General features: G+C 52.0%; 1 protein-coding gene across 1 annotated transcript in view; it reads left to right on the top strand.

Annotated features, from left to right (window-relative positions):
* The window catches only part of IFT140 (intraflagellar transport 140), a 109,123-nt gene that overhangs the window by 83,806 nt on the left and 9,927 nt on the right, over positions 1-15,390 (top strand). Inside the window, exons 19-28 of the mRNA XM_019648452.1 lie at positions 391-568; positions 1,333-1,523; positions 2,048-2,143; positions 2,473-2,605; positions 2,702-2,845; positions 3,637-3,765; positions 3,915-4,097; positions 12,749-12,955; positions 13,223-13,435; positions 13,513-13,701. Of these exons, the coding sequence (XP_019503997.1) occupies positions 391-568; positions 1,333-1,523; positions 2,048-2,143; positions 2,473-2,605; positions 2,702-2,845; positions 3,637-3,765; positions 3,915-4,097; positions 12,749-12,955; positions 13,223-13,435; positions 13,513-13,701 (1,663 nt within the window). The remainder of the gene's footprint in view (positions 1-390; positions 569-1,332; positions 1,524-2,047; positions 2,144-2,472; positions 2,606-2,701; positions 2,846-3,636; positions 3,766-3,914; positions 4,098-12,748; positions 12,956-13,222; positions 13,436-13,512; positions 13,702-15,390) is intronic.

The following is a 15,390-nucleotide window of genomic DNA, read 5'->3' as shown; positions in this document are numbered from 1 at the left end:
AAGAGACGTGGGCATTTGTTAGCACACAGAAGGCTCTTCTCTCTCTCAATGGGACCCCATCCACCGTAGCCTGCAGGAAGCTTGGGGTTCTGGGAGGGAGCCTCGTGTAAAGAGCAGGGGTACCAGAGCCCCTGGGGAGCGGGGCCTGTGAAAGGCTGGTGGTGCACCAGCCACGGCACCCAGGGAACATGTGTGTTTTCTTCTGGGGGAGATGTGGTCCCTGGTTTGCCATGTTGCTCTGTGGGTGGAGCCTGTGTGGCTCTCCAGCATCCCCCTTCTTGGTGACTGTGGGTGTCCTTCTGGGTCTCCTGCATTGTCTGGCATTGGTCACGGTGGGGCCCGAGGTTGGGGGGCTGGAAGCTAACAGAGCTGCCACGTCCTCTGCCGCAGCGAGGCTGTCTGGGAGAACATGGCACGCGTGTGTGTGAAGACCCAGCGGCTGGACGTCGCCAAGGTGTGCCTGGGCAACATGGGCCATGCACGTGGAGCCCGCGCCCTGCGGGAAGCTGAGCAGGAACCAGAGCTGGAGGCCCGGGTGGCTATGCTGGCGATACAACTGGGCATGCTGGTGAGTCAGGCAGCGGACCAGTGGGCCTCCCATCGAGAGCGAGGCGCCCCTCGCTCCTTGGCCAGCTGGGCTCTGGGGCCACTTCAGACGGGAGGCCATAGTGTGTTCTAATCTGGGCCGTTCAGTTGCAGGGAACACAAACCCTCTTAAACTAGCTTAAGCCAAAAAGGTGTGGAGCCCCCAAGGCCTCTCCCCTCTGCCTGGTCTCCACCCTGCCCACTGCACGTTTGCAGAGCTCATGGCCCATCGTACCCCAGAAGGCCCAGAGAGGCTAATGAAACTCCGGAGGCAGAGGCTGAGTGGCTGGACAGTGTGGGCTGTGGCCAGCGCAGCTCAGATGGCCCAAGGCTACGTGGAGACTGTGGAGGGCAGACCCTTTGAGAGGAAGGCTGGGAGGCACCCACGTGTCTGCTATATAGGGGAGCTGAGCATACCTGAGTTGTCAGCCCTTGCCCCTGTTCTGTAGGGGTGAGTGCAGACCATTCTGAGGGCATTGCACGGGGCAGGGTCTTCTCCCTCATGGCATGCAGGGACAGCCCCACTAGAGACAGGCCTGGTGGGGTCAGCGATTCCTGGGGACGGGGATGCCACATTGGCACGTGGCATTCATCTTGTACATCTCAGAGTACATCCTGAAGTGTCCTACTATCCTCAGTGTGTTATGCCTTTTTGTCATGGGCTGTTGATGGCACGTGCAGCATCCATGGTCGGCCGCGTGGTGGCCAGAGCAGTAACTGGGCTGACATGCACGCTCCTCCTTTCAGGAGGAGGCCGAGCAGCTGTACAAGAAATGCAAGCGTTATGACCTTCTCAACAAGCTCTACCAGGCCTCCAGTCAGTGGCAGAAAGCCATAGAAGTCGCCGAACTCCAGAACCGTGTCCACCTGCGCACCACGTACTATAACTACGCCAAGCACCTGGAGACCAGCTCTGACTGCAGCCTGGCCCTCAGCTAGTGAGCGAGGGGCCTCTCTGGACTCACCCTGAGATGGGCCCTGGTTGCTACTTGTTTTTTCTCTGCCCCAGTGAAATGGCTGTAGAGGTTCTCAGAGGAAAATTCTAGATGGAGGTGCCATCTCAGGGCAGGGGGTGACCTCCTCAGTGGGAGGCTTCAAGGGGAGCTTGAGTTGTTGCTTTAGGAGAACCTCAGAGATGGAGCCACCGCTCCACCTAGCCTGGCTCCGGGATCTGGGCATGTTAAGGAAAGTCTCCTCCAAGGCCCAGGATCGGCTGGTAGTGTTACCGCAGCCCCGATCTGGCATGGTGCCACCCATGGTGATGCTGGTGCCCAGGGACCCAGCCACAACTGAGCCCTGTCCAGGGCAGGCTCACAAGCAGCGCGGAAGCCCCACTGCTTCCCGACAGCAGGCCCACGGGCCACAGAGCTACCGTGGGGGAATGAGGCTCCGGCCTGTTTGCACACAGTCAACACCAGGGCTGAGCTGGTGGGAACCAGCTACTCTTTCTCTCCTCTCACAGCTACGAGAAATCAGACACCCACCGCTTCGAGGTGCCCAGGATGCTGTCAGAGGACCTACAGTCCCTGGAGCTCTACATCAATAAGACGAAGGACAAGTAAGTGTCCCCCACAGGGCGCGGGGCCGTGGCAAGCGGAAGCTGGAGGCCTGGGGGCTGCTCAGGGAACCTCCTTCCGGAGTTCCACATGTGAGAGTGTGAAGCATCCTCTTGGTCCCTTACAGCGGGTCCCCAGGACGCCGGGTGGGGTGACTTTTCCTCTGGGTGAGGTTCCTTCAGATCCGGGGGACCTCACTCTTGTCCATCCAGCTTCTACATCTCCGGGCTGCTGGTCACGGGAGGTGTCCTCTGCCCGTGTCATTTGGGACCTGGGAACTCATTTCTAGTGGGAGTGGGGACCTGAGGGAGAACTTGTGGGCCGCTTGCAGGACCCTGTGGAGGTGGTGGGCCCAGTATCTGGAAAGCCAGGCAGAGATGGACGCCGCGCTGAACTACTACAACCTGGCACAGGACCACTTCTCCCTGGTCCGCATTCATTGCTTCCAGGGCAACATCCAGAAGGTAGGCACTTTCTGGGAGTTAGGCCTGTGGCGGGGGGACGGGGGGAGGCAGGAAGCCAGAGCCCGAGCCCCCGCGGTCTCCCTGGTGTCTTTATAGGCTGCTAAAATAGCCAACGAGACCGGAAACTGGGCCGCGTCCTATCACCTGGCCCGGCAGTATGAGAGCCAGGACGAGGTGAGGCAGGCAGTGCACTTCTACACGCGGGCTCAGGCCTTCAACAATGCTATTCGTCTGTGCAAGGTAAGGGGCTGCGTGCACCACCCGGGCCACGGATGGAGCTCCGCGGCCTCAACAGTCAAACCCAGGCAGGCGGGAAATGTAGCATCTTTGCCATTTCCCACATTCTGTTACGAGAGTTGCAACAGAAAACTTAAAGAATTGTGCCATAAGCATCACATCCCCCGCCCAGTCCGGTTTCTACCACCCAGGCCTCACTCTGCCTGCCACTTGCATCTTCCCCTCCTTCCGCTATCCTGTCCTCTCTGATGGTGATTGTAAAGCACGGAGTTGTCACTGTGATGTCTCCCAGGGCCCCTGAGCGCTCTCGCTGAGGCTGGCTCATTGCTGATGGCCTTGTAAACAGCAGGCCCTTCACAGGAAGCTGTGGAATGTTCTGCATCCATAATAATGTTCCAAGGGCCGGCTGAGTGGCTCAGTTGGTTAAGAGCTCGCTCAAGAGTTTGAGCTCTGAGCAACAGCAGTTCGAGTCAGCCCGAGCTGAGCAGCCTCTGAGCTGCCAACAGGTGGCAGGATGGCTCAGCTTAAAATAAATAAATAAATAAATAAATAAAAATAATGTTCCAGTCCAGGGCCTCGCTTCTGGAAAAATCCAAAATGTGGAAAGTCCTTATGTCAGATAGCTCCTGTAACGCTCTGTATAATAGGAAAAAAAGGGAACTTCTAAGAATTCTGGTGCACAAACCCAGTACCAGTAAAACATTATGACTGACACTCGTTGGAAACCACGATTGTGTCAAGCGAGGACGGTAAGACCCCCACAGACCTGAGTGCCGCCCCACCCCTCCCCACAGGAGAATGGCCTGGACGACCAGCTCATGAACTTGGCCCTGCTGAGCTCCCCCGAGGACATGATTGAGACAGCACGCTATTATGAGGAAAAGGGCGAGCAGATGGACAGGGCGGTCATGCTGTACCACAAGGTGAGGGGTTGGCCCTGCCCTGGACCTGAGGGACCACAGCACACGGCTCCCCAGGACCAGGGGGACTTGCCTGTGTACGAGGGGACCCCTTGCGCCGTCTCGGGACCTGGGGCTCAGGCAGCTGCTCAGAGTTGCCCTGCTATCCGCAGGCTGGCCACTTCTCCAAGGCCTTGGAGCTGGCTTTCGCCACCCAGCAGTTTGTGGCCCTGCAGCTCATCGCTGAAGACCTGGACGAGAAGTCGGACCCTGCCCTCCTGGCCCGCTGCTCAGACTTCTTCCTTGAGCACAGTCAGTACGAGAAGGCGGTGGAGCTGCTGCTGGCTGCCAAGAAGGTATGGGGTCGGCGGGGCCTGCACCAGGCACACACTCGGGCACTGAAGCCCGAGGATCACTGTTTCCACAAACACAGTGGATGTGGCTTCGCCATCTCTCGTGATTATGATTTCATGAGGAAGCCGTGGCTCCAGCCTGCCTGAGGTGAAGGGGCTGAGAGCAAGCTCACCTTGACCAGCTGATCCGCGTGTGGACTCACTCACTGCCCATTTCACTGGTGTCTTCAAATTATAACTAGGGAGTTTCACTCATCTTGTTTGTATTTACAAACCATTTACCATCTTGTGTGGTAAAGTACAGGTAACATGAAATTTAAAATTTACCCTCTTAGCTGTGTTCTAAGTGTACATAAAGTTCAATAGTGTTAAGTATTAATACATTCACATTTTCATGCAACTAATCTCCAGAACTCTTTTCATTTTGCAAAGCTGAAACTCTGTCCCCATTAAACAACAACTCTCCCTTCTCCTCCCCCAGCCCTGGAACCCTCCATTCTATTTTCTGTCTCTATGAATTTGACTGCTCTAGGGTCATCATGTAAATGGAATCATCCTGTTTTTGTCCTTTTGTGACTGGCTTATTTCACTGAGCGTAATGTCCTCAGGGTTCATCCATGTTGTGGCATATTGCAGAATTTCTTTCCTATTTAAGACTAAATAATATTTCATTGTATGTATATTTTTGCTTATCAGTTTACCCATAGATGGACACTTGGGTTGTTCTACCTTTTAACTATTATGAATAATGTTACTATGAACAACGGTGTACAAATATCTCTTCAAGACCCTTCTTTCAATTCTTTTGGGTATTCTCCCAGAAATGGAATTGCCAAATCATGTGGTAGCTCTGTTTTAATTTTTTGAGGAATCGCCATACTGTTTTCCACAGTGGCCGCACCATTTTACAGCCCTACCAGTGGCACACAAGGGTTCCAGTTTCCCCACATCCTTACCAACACTTGTTGTTTTCTAGTTTTTGATGGTAGCCATTTTCAGGGGTATATACACTAATCTTTTTTTAGGAGAAAACTTCCCCTTCCCCTTGATAGAAACTGAGTGGAGATACAGAAAATTGGTAATCATACAAAATTAGCTCGTCCAAATTGAAAGATCTTTCTTCCTGCAGCCAGAATTACACAGTTTTGTCTCTCGCTACTGAGTGATACAAGAATTCTTGAACAAATGAAAAGGCACCCACCATGTTCTTGGTTAGAACGACCCAACAGATGTACATCTGATCCTCCCTAAGGCAGCCTCAGACTTTATCTGACCCCACGAGAAACACCATGGGGCTTTTTTTAGCTGATAAATAGATTCTGTAGTTTCACAGTGAAAACCAGATAAGCCAGAATAGTCAAGAAAAATCTGGAAAAGAAGACTAACTGGTTATTGAACCTCCCAAATCATAAAGTATATCAAAGCTAGAAAAATTGGGGTCTGGTGTTTGATCAGGCCTACGGATCAGTGGAAAGGACTAAAAAATCCAGGAGTAGAGCCGTATATGTATGCACGTTTAGCATGTGATGCAGGAGCATTCACAACAGTGGAGAAAAGATGAATTGTTGGCATTGATACAGCTAGGTATCAACTGGGAAAAACCAAGTTAAATCTTACACATCCCCTACATCCGAGTAAATTCCTGATGGGTTGAAGATTCAAGTATATCAGTAAAATAGCAGTAGTTCCACCAGACGCCATGAGGTGTCTTGTGCGGTCTTAAAGGGAGGGAAGGCATTTTCTAAGTATGATTTAAGCTCCAAAGTCATAGTGGGAAAAACTGATCAATTCACCCAAATACAAATTAGAAAATGGCACATGGGGAAAAAAACACCATAAACAAAGATAAATAATAAAATGGGAAAAAAGATATTCTGCCTATATCCCAAAAGCTAATTTCCTTAATATATATAGAGCTACTATAAACCAATGAGAAAGTTACCAAAGACTCAAAAGGAAAGACCAAATAACATGAATGGTTTACTTTAAAAGGGAAACATGGATGGTTCCTGAGGGTCAGATACTCAGTCTCAGTCATTAAGGAGAAAGATACAGATCAAAACTCAAGGAGATTCCTTTTTTTTTTTTAAGATTATATTGGGGAATTGGGGGAGGGGAACAGCGTTGGGGAATCGGGGAAGGGGAACAGACAAGTTGCTGTCTTTTTTGTTCTTCAGTCTAGTTGTGGAGGNAAAAAAGGGGAGAGTTTGGTGCAGAGAAGGTGATTTCTTGCCTGAAGCTGCTGGAAGGGTAAGGGGCCTGGCCCTGCAGACCTCGCTGCTGCACTGCTGGCCCCGGGCAGGAGACTGAACTGCAGCCCCCTGACCTGGTGGGGTTCCAAGGCCTCTGCTCTCTCAGATCCTGTTAATGATCAGAATTCTGAAGGCTCAGGCAGGGCCATTAGGTAAATGTCCGCAGCACTGAGGCTACAAGTCGGACCCTGCACGTGCCCGGAGTACCCCCTTTCTCACCAGAACCTTGGCTGCACCTCTCGGAGGCAGCTGGTCCTGGGCCTGTGAGCGGAGACCCCTAAGTTCCTCATGCTGCTCACCTGAGGCCAGGTGGGGAGAAGCAGCCCCACCCACCTGCTCTAGGGTCTGCCCTGGCGGAGGCTGGGCTTCAGCTGGAGGGAGGGCCTCAGGGGAGCAGCCAGGGATGCGAGGGGAGGGGTCCGGGAATCTTCTTTGTGTGTGTGCATGGGCATGTGGCTGTCCCTACCTGTCTGTGCCCAAGTGTCAGGGTGCGTGTACCTGTGGTGTGGGTCCACGTGTATAAGCGTGTGTGCATATGCGTGGGCTGCAGGTTTTATGATAGGAAGACGTCTGTTTGATTGATGGGAGCAGTCTGCACTCACCCCTACAGACCAGGGGCCGAGGGCTGACCAGGTATACTCAGCTCGTCCATGTGGCGGTGAGCTCACACCAAGATGTTTGTTTGGAAAAGGCCTGGGTCTGAGCTCAGGGTGGACAGCACCAGGCCCAAATGGCCTGGGGACCACCAAGAAGAGAGGCCAGAGAGCATACCCTCAGGCAGCCCCTGTGAGGACACTGAGTTTGTGGCGTATCGTCATTCCTACAGGGTGGCCATTTAGTGTCTGAGATCATTTCCAGGCTCTCGCTGAGCCTGGTGGGCCAGGAGCCCCAGATCAGTGTTGTGGAGAGAAAACATTCTAGAAACCACACAACGAGTAGGAAGACCCTGTGCCCCCCTGAACTTTTGTTTGGTGGTGCGCCCAGCCATGTGCTATGGTAACATGGGCACAGGGACAGGTGAGAAGCAGGAGTCCTGGGCACCTGCATGTGCAGCTCTTCTGTCCCACTCCTCGGCGCCTTGCACGCCCCCAGACCGTCACCTCCACTCAGCTCTGGGACAGGGAGACTGTCCTGGACCACCCTGTGGGTGTGGTGGGTGTGACGAAGAGAAGCTAGTGTTTGCTGAGCTGATGGACCTACTGAGGCAAGAAAGAGACGTGGGCATTTGTTAGCACACAGAAGGCTCTTCTCTCTCTCAATGGGACCCCATCCACCGTAGCCTGCAGGAAGCTTGGGGTTCTGGGAGGGAGCCTCGTGTAAAGAGCAGGGGTACCAGAGCCCCTGGGGAGCGGGGCCTGTGAAAGGCTGGTGGTGCACCAGCCACGGCACCCAGGGAACATGTGTGTTTTCTTCTGGGGGGGATGTGGTCCCTGGTTTGCCATGTTGCTCTGTGGGTGGAGCCTGTGTGGCTCTCCAGCATCCCCCTTCTTGGTGACTGTGGGTGTCCTTCTGGGTCTCCTGCATTGTCTGGCATTGGTCACGGTGGGGCCCGAGGTTGGGGGGCTGGAAGCTAACAGAGCTGCCACGTCCTCTGCCGCAGCGAGGCTGTCTGGGAGAACATGGCACGCGTGTGTGTGAAGACCCAGCGGCTGGACGTCGCCAAGGTGTGCCTGGGCAACATGGGCCATGCACGTGGAGCCCGCGCCCTGCGGGAAGCTGAGCAGGAACCAGAGCTGGAGGCCCGGGTGGCTATGCTGGCGATACAACTGGGCATGCTGGTGAGTCAGGCAGCGGACCAGTGGGCCTCCCATCGAGAGCGAGGCGCCCCTCGCTCCTTGGCCAGCTGGGCTCTGGGGCCACTTCAGACGGGAGGCCATAGTGTGTTCTAATCTGGGCCGTTCAGTTGCAGGGAACACAAACCCTCTTAAACTAGCTTAAGCCAAAAAGGTGTGGAGCCCCCAAGGCCTCTCCCCTCTGCCTGGTCTCCACCCTGCCCACTGCACGTTTGCAGAGCTCATGGCCCATCGTACCCCAGAAGGCCCAGAGAGGCTAATGAAACTCCGGAGGCAGAGGCTGAGTGGCTGGACAGTGTGGGCTGTGGCCAGCGCAGCTCAGATGGCCCAAGGCTACGTGGAGACTGTGGAGGGCAGACCCTTTGAGAGGAAGGCTGGGAGGCACCCACGTGTCTGCTATATAGGGGAGCTGAGTATACCTGAGTTGTCAGCCCTTGCCCCTGTTCTGTAGGGGTGAGTGCAGACCATTCTGAGGGCATTGCATGGGGCAGGGTCTTCTCCCTCATGGCATGCAGCGACAGCCCCACTAGAGACAGGCCTGGTGGGGTCAGCGATTCCTGGGGACGGGGATGCCACATTGGCACGTGGCATTCATCTTGTACATCTCAGAGTGCATCCTGAAGTGTCCTACTATCCTCAGTGTGTTATGCCTTTTTGTCATGGGCTGTTGATGGCACGTGCAGCATCCATGGTCGGCCGCGTGGTGGCCAGAGCAGTAACTGGGCTGACATGCACGCTCCTCCTTTCAGGAGGAGGCCGAGCAGCTGTACAAGAAATGCAAGCGTTATGACCTTCTCAACAAGCTCTACCAGGCCTCCAGTCAGTGGCAGAAAGCCATAGAAGTCGCCGAACTCCAGAACCGTGTCCACCTGCGCACCACGTACTATAACTACGCCAAGCACCTGGAGACCAGCTCTGACTGCAGCCTGGCCCTCAGCTAGTGAGCGAGGGGCCTCTCTGGACTCACCCTGGGATGGGCCCTGGTTGCTGCTTGTTTTTTCTCTGCCCCAGTGAAATGGCTGTAGAGGTTCTCAGAGGAAAATTCTAGATGGAGGTGCCATCTCAGGGCAGGGGGTGACCTCCTCAGTGGGAGGCTTCAAGGGGAGCTTGAGTTGTTGCTTTAGGAGAACCTCAGAGATGGAGCCACCGCTCCNGAGCTGTTGTTCAGCATCTTAGCTGTAAAGGGCAGTGTCACTGGCCCTCATATGTGGGATCCGAACCGGGGTCCTCTGGCATCCCAAGCCAGCTCTTAACCAACACACCACTTGGCCGGCCCTAGTTTATTGATTCTTAAACCTTGCAGTGCATTCACATCACTGGGGAACCTAGGGAAGATGCATCTGCTGTGGCTGCCTGTCCTTGCCTTCCACCTCCAGTCCCCAGATTCCGGTTCCCGAATGTTCCCATGGGGCCTCTCAAGCCAGAGTTCAGCTGCTGGGCTACACTTCCTGACGTTTGGAGACATACAAGCCTGGGTTTCAGGCGCTGCCTGGGTATGAGCAGGGGACTGCTCCCTTGCGCATCTGGATTCTTAGGACTGTCCTCAGAGAATTTGATGGTAGACAGTGTACCTAGCTTTGCTTGGCCTCCGCTTCTTACCTAGTGAAATAGTGATTGTCACCATACCTCAGAGGGTGACTGTGAGGATCATGGTCTTGTGTCTCAGAGTGCGTTGTCGGCTATGTGCCGTGGTCATTGACACCCTTGGGAAGCAGCAGAGCAGTGTGGAAAGCTCATAGGGCTTGGAACCTACCTAAGTTTTCCCTTCTGTAAATTTAGTGAAAATGACATCAACCTTAAATGATGGGTTTGAGGATTAATTTTAAAAACTCAAAGATTTCAATAAAAGTGAGTTCATTCGCTTCATCAAAGACAAAAAACAATTAAGAAAAGTTTTGTCCCATGGTTCCCAAGAGCTCCTCTTTGGGGCAGAGGGCCTGCTCTGACCTCTGACATCCAGCCCAGTCCTGGGTTATGGCTCAGGCTGTCTGTGCTCTCGGCAGGATGTACAGCGAGGACCCCAAGGAGTCAGTCAAGCAGTGCGAGCTGCTCCTGGAGGAGCCGGACCTGGACAGCACCATCCGCATTGGGGACGTCTGTGGCTTCCTGGTGGAGCATTACCTGCAGACGGAGGAGTTCCAGATGGTAAGGGTCCCGGATAACGGATGCTCAGCTTCCCAAGGGGGGCCTCCCCCTGCAGCAGCCCCACCCTCAACCTGCAGGAGCCTGGAGCTCACCGTGGAAGAGGCACCTATCCTGTTTTGTTTTTGACTTTGTAGCCTTTTTTTGTATTTTGAAATAATTTCAAACTGAGAAGTTATAAGAATAGCGACACCCAAGTGTTCCCTTTACCAGAGTCACCAGTTTTTCACATTTTGCCGCATTTATTTATTCATGCTGCATATGTGTTTTTACATTTCTATTTTATACGTGATATGGGCATTTTTTGGAGCCATTTGAGAGGCGCCGACGTCCTGCCACTTCCCTCTTAGATGGCTACTACTTGGGTAGACACCAGGGCGTGAAATTGCTGGGTCACAGGGTGAGTGTATGTTTAACGTTCTAAGAAACTACCAAACTTGATCTCCTTGTTGGAAGTGTCTTTTTCGTGGTTTTTATCAGCATTATTCTAGTCTTACAAAACACATTGGGGCATGTGCCCACCTCCTGTATTTTCTAAAAGAGTTTATGTAAAACTGGTGTCATTTCTTCCTTAACTGTTTGATAGAATGCATACGTGAACGTACCTGCGCCTGGAGCTTTCTTTGTGGAAGGTTTTTGATATTTCAATTTAACAGCGAGGTTCTCACACATTAGGTCTCAGGACCCCTTTGTGCTAGGAAAGCTATCGAGGACCCCATTTACGTCAATTGCCAGTATTTATTGTATTAGAAATAAAACTAATAAATTTATAAAATATTTGTTAATTCGCTTAAAAATAAAATAACCCAGTATATCTTAACACAAATAACATTTTCATGAAAAATAACTATATGTTCCAAAACAAAGAAGTTTAGTGAGAAAAGTAGCATTGTTTTACATTTTTGCAAATATCTGAGACAGCTGGAGTCTCAATTTCTGTTTCTGCATTCAATTTGGTAAAATAGGTGGTTTTAGTTCAAATATATAAAGAAAATCCAGCCTCACACCTAATGTGAGAGTGGGAGGGGTATTTAATAGCTTTCCCAGATGTTTGTAGATATTTTTTGATACTACACCAACAAGTGCCATTTCATAAAAGTTAGCTACAGTGAGAAATCTGAAATCATCCCAGTGTACTTTTTGTACTCTGCCACATTGAACCCATTCGTCTATCTTGATTTTGTAACATCGTGTTGGTCATTTGGAACATGTTGGTTCACTGCGTTATACAAACAGACATTTCATTATACATATTTTAAAAATCTCATTTGCTAACATCACCACCGATCTCATCAGAAACGTCTTTACATATTGGAAAGATGTCCAGCTCATGGTGGCCAGTACGTAAGGTTTCTGAAATTCTAACTTTACTTTGACAGCTCGGATTTTATCTTTAGCAAAAATGCTGTCGGTTTCTCTTTTCCTTAAAGTGGCAGGCTCACTTTGTTCATTTTTTGAGAGAAAGTCTACCCCCTACCCAAGTCTGAATAACCACAGTGTATCTTTCATTCGTTGAAACAAATAAAAAAGGTGTTCCATGTAAGTAACTAATTTAGCTCACAACCCACAAGAGTACATTTTCTTATCTTCGCCCACATTTGGTGTGATCAGCCTCTTTCTTCATTTCAGCTGTCCTGTTGGGTGGGTAGTGGTATCTCCTTGTGGTTTTAAAGTCCACTTTCTTAGTGACTAATTGATGACTCACTGGCTGTCCCCTCCTATGAACGCTCAAATCCTTTACCATTGTTTTACTAGGTTACAATCAGTCTTATTGTTGATTGTGGTCTTTATATATTCTAGATACATTTCCTGGATCAGACCTAGATCTGCCAGTGTTTCCCCGCAGCCTGTAGGAAGTTCCCCTCAATTCCTTTCTCCTCTCCTTCTGAATTCCAGTTATTTATATATATTGTCCCCTTGGCTCAACTTACTTTCTTCTGTTTTTTTTCCTAGAATTTTTTTTCCTGTTGCACTTTTTTTTTTTTTTAAGATTTTTTTATTGGGGAATTAGGGGAAGGGAACAGACAGGTTGCTGTCCTTTTGTTCTTCAATCTAGTTGTGGAGGANGCAATGATAATACCAACATGGGCCAGTGAAGCGACGTCCTCCACAACTAGACTGAAGAACAAAAGGACAGCAACTTGTCTATTCCCCTTCCCCGATTCCCCAATGCTGTTTCCTACCCCATTTCCCCGATAAAATCTTTAAAAAAAAAAAAAAGAAAGAAAATTAAACCCCTTAATTTTAAAATTTGAAAAGGATTATAGAAGAAAATTCCTGTTTTCCTTTTCTTCCCACAAGTATAAGATTCTTTTGAGCTCCACATTTCATTCATCGTGTTCCAGAATGTTAATGACCTGAGAGACAGTCATGCGCTGCCCCTGCGCCTAGGCCCGGCTTCCAGTGAGGAGATGGCAGGCGGGCGGGAGGATAACAGCCTGTCTCGGTGTCTGTGGTGCATTTCCAGTACCAGGAGGCCCTGCAGCTCTGCCTGGAGCAGAACATGACCATCACCGAGGAGATGGCCGAGAAGATGACCGTGGCCAAGGACTGCACGGATCTGTCGGAAGAGTCGCGACGTGACCTGCTAGAGCAGATCGCCAACTGCTGTATGCGCCAGGGCAAGTACCACCTGGCGACTAAGAAGTACACACAGGCCGGGAACAAGCTCAAGGTGAGTGGGCCGGCAGCTGGGGGTGGGGTGGGGGCAAGGTCAGGGGGTGGGGGGGAACATGTGTCCACCGCATGGTTTTCTGTTTATCCCAAGTTTAACCCAAATGGGTGAGCTTACCCAGCCCGGGCTCTGAAGGGCGCCTGTGGGGACCGCGAGTCCTGAGCTTGGTCCTGTCATGGACCCAGCAGGCGGTGTCTGCTACAGCAGCGGGCTGGTGACGGGACATGCTTCCTGAGCCCCTAGCCTGACCCTGGCTCCTCTGTCTAGGCCATGAGAGCGCTGCTCAAGTCTGGGGACACAGAGAAAATCGTGTTCTTCGCGGGCGTCTCGAGGCAAAAGGAAATCTACATCATGGCAGCCAACTACCTGCAGTCCCTGGACTGGCGGAAGGAGCCGGAGACCATGAAGAACATCATCAGCTTCTACACCAAGGGGCGGGCCCTGGACCTGCTGGCTGGCTTCTATGATGCCTGTGCTCAGGTACAGCCCCTCTTCATAGTTCCGGGGCCCGGGGGCGGGTCGTGGGCTTGAGAGTCCTAACGGTCTCATCCGCACAGGTGGAGATCGACGAATACCAGAACTACGAGAAGGCCCATGGGGCGCTGACTGAGGCCTACAAGTGCCTGTCCAAGGCCAAGGCCAAGAGCCCCCTGGACCAAGAGACCAAGCTGGCTCAGCTGCAGAGCAAGATGACGCTGGTGAAGCGGTTCATCCAGGCGCGCAGGTGCGTTCCCACAGGGAGGGGGGCCAGGTGCTCTGCACCTCGGGCCTCGGAGGCCTCGTGGGGCCCCCAGGCTCCTGCGTGCACCTCCTGACTCTCCAGCACCCCCTCCCTGGCAGAGTTCAGACCCAGGTTCTATTTCCAATAAATATTCTTCAAAGGAAATCCCTAGATGACTAGACAGGAACCCGGGGCATTGCTGTGGCTTCATTCATGTCTGAGCTCCTCTTAGGGGTCCCCTCAGAACCTGGACACACTCTTGGGAAGATTGTTCCAGAAACAGCCAGAGACCATTGAGAGAGAGATCTGGTGGGGGAGCAGGGAGGAATGGCAGATTTGCGTCAGGAGAGAGCATGTCTGAGGGGAGCCTGGACCTGCTCAGCTACATGCAGGGGTTCAGCAGGGTGGTTCTAAGTGAAGGGGCCCTTTGTACCCCTGGACTAGCAGGGACTGTGGTGACCAGACACCTGCTCCTCTCCACGGGAGCAGCTTGGGGCCTGTGGCAAGGAAGCTCGGGCAGCACGTTCTCTGTTTTTAGGAGAACCGAGATTTGTACATGACACTAGTTTTTATCTATTGGCAATAGATCCAGCTTTTCCAAGAGCCCACTGTGTAGGCAGCAGCTCAGCTTCTGCCTAAACCAATGAAAGTATTTTCCTTATCTGAGAACAGACTTTCAAAAGAAGAGTTCCAAACATAGTTTTCACACTTGTGCAAAGTGGGGCTCTTTAAAGGGCACTTCCCAACTCAGACGTGTGAAGTTCTGGAATATCTGCTGAGCCTGGGCTGAGGAGGGAGAAGGGAAGAGATTGGACAGCAAGGACCATGCAACCACAGGCAGGGTGTTGGGGACAGAAGGTGTTGTAGAGCCGGAGGGCTGTCTGCCTGGAGTGGCCACGTCAGGGCTCGCTGGTCCTTTTGTGATGGGAGCCTGAGCCCCTCTCGAGGCTCTGGCCACTGGCTCTGGACCAAGTCCTGCTCTGGGCAGGCTTACGAGGCCCTCCTGGTCCTGGCCCCGATCACACACCACACACTGCTCTGCCACAGACCCCGAGTATATCCCTGCACTGGCCGTTGTTCATGCCAACCCCCTCCCTGCCTGACCACCTCAGGCCCCCGCGTCCCCCTCTGCATCACACTGTCCCCTTTAGACTGTTCCCTGGTCAGGAACTAGTGTCGACAAACCTTTGCTCTAGCGTAATACTGTCGCTGAGCAGTCAGTAAATTTTTGTTAAATAAATGATGGAATTTATCAATTAACTTATTAATGAATGAATTTAACCCATGGGAATTACCTTCATACAAATTTTGTCCCCAATCCCCTTGCCTTTTCCAGCCTTGTGAGTCGGCCTCTAGAACTCGGGGTGGGGGTGTGAGAAAGGGCTATGGAAAGCAACCCTCAGCCTCGGGTGGTCGGAGCAGAGCGGGGGTGGTCTCTGTCCATGCACCCTGACCACAATCGTCGTCCTGGCTGTGGGACAACTGTGAGGCTGTGGGGGTTAACCATGGTACCTAACGTGGATTAGGATTAGGACTCAGGGTAATATCCTGGGGAAATATCCTCGGGGTCAAGGAGTTTCAGGACCAATTTTAAGTTTTTTAATTTCTCACCTTTTGGTTCTAAAAGCAGATTAAGAGGCTTTAATGGACTGATGTTAAGTGCAGAATGAGACAGCTCCCGATCCGTTTTCCTTAGTTTATTGATTTTTTTTTT

This window comes from Hipposideros armiger, unplaced genomic scaffold, assembly GCF_001890085.2.
Source record: "Hipposideros armiger isolate ML-2016 unplaced genomic scaffold, ASM189008v1 scaffold_126, whole genome shotgun sequence".
Taxonomy (NCBI): domain Eukaryota; kingdom Metazoa; phylum Chordata; class Mammalia; order Chiroptera; family Hipposideridae; genus Hipposideros; species Hipposideros armiger.
The sequence above is the reverse complement of the archived record's forward strand: the minus strand, read 5'-3'. Positions and strand labels throughout refer to the sequence as shown.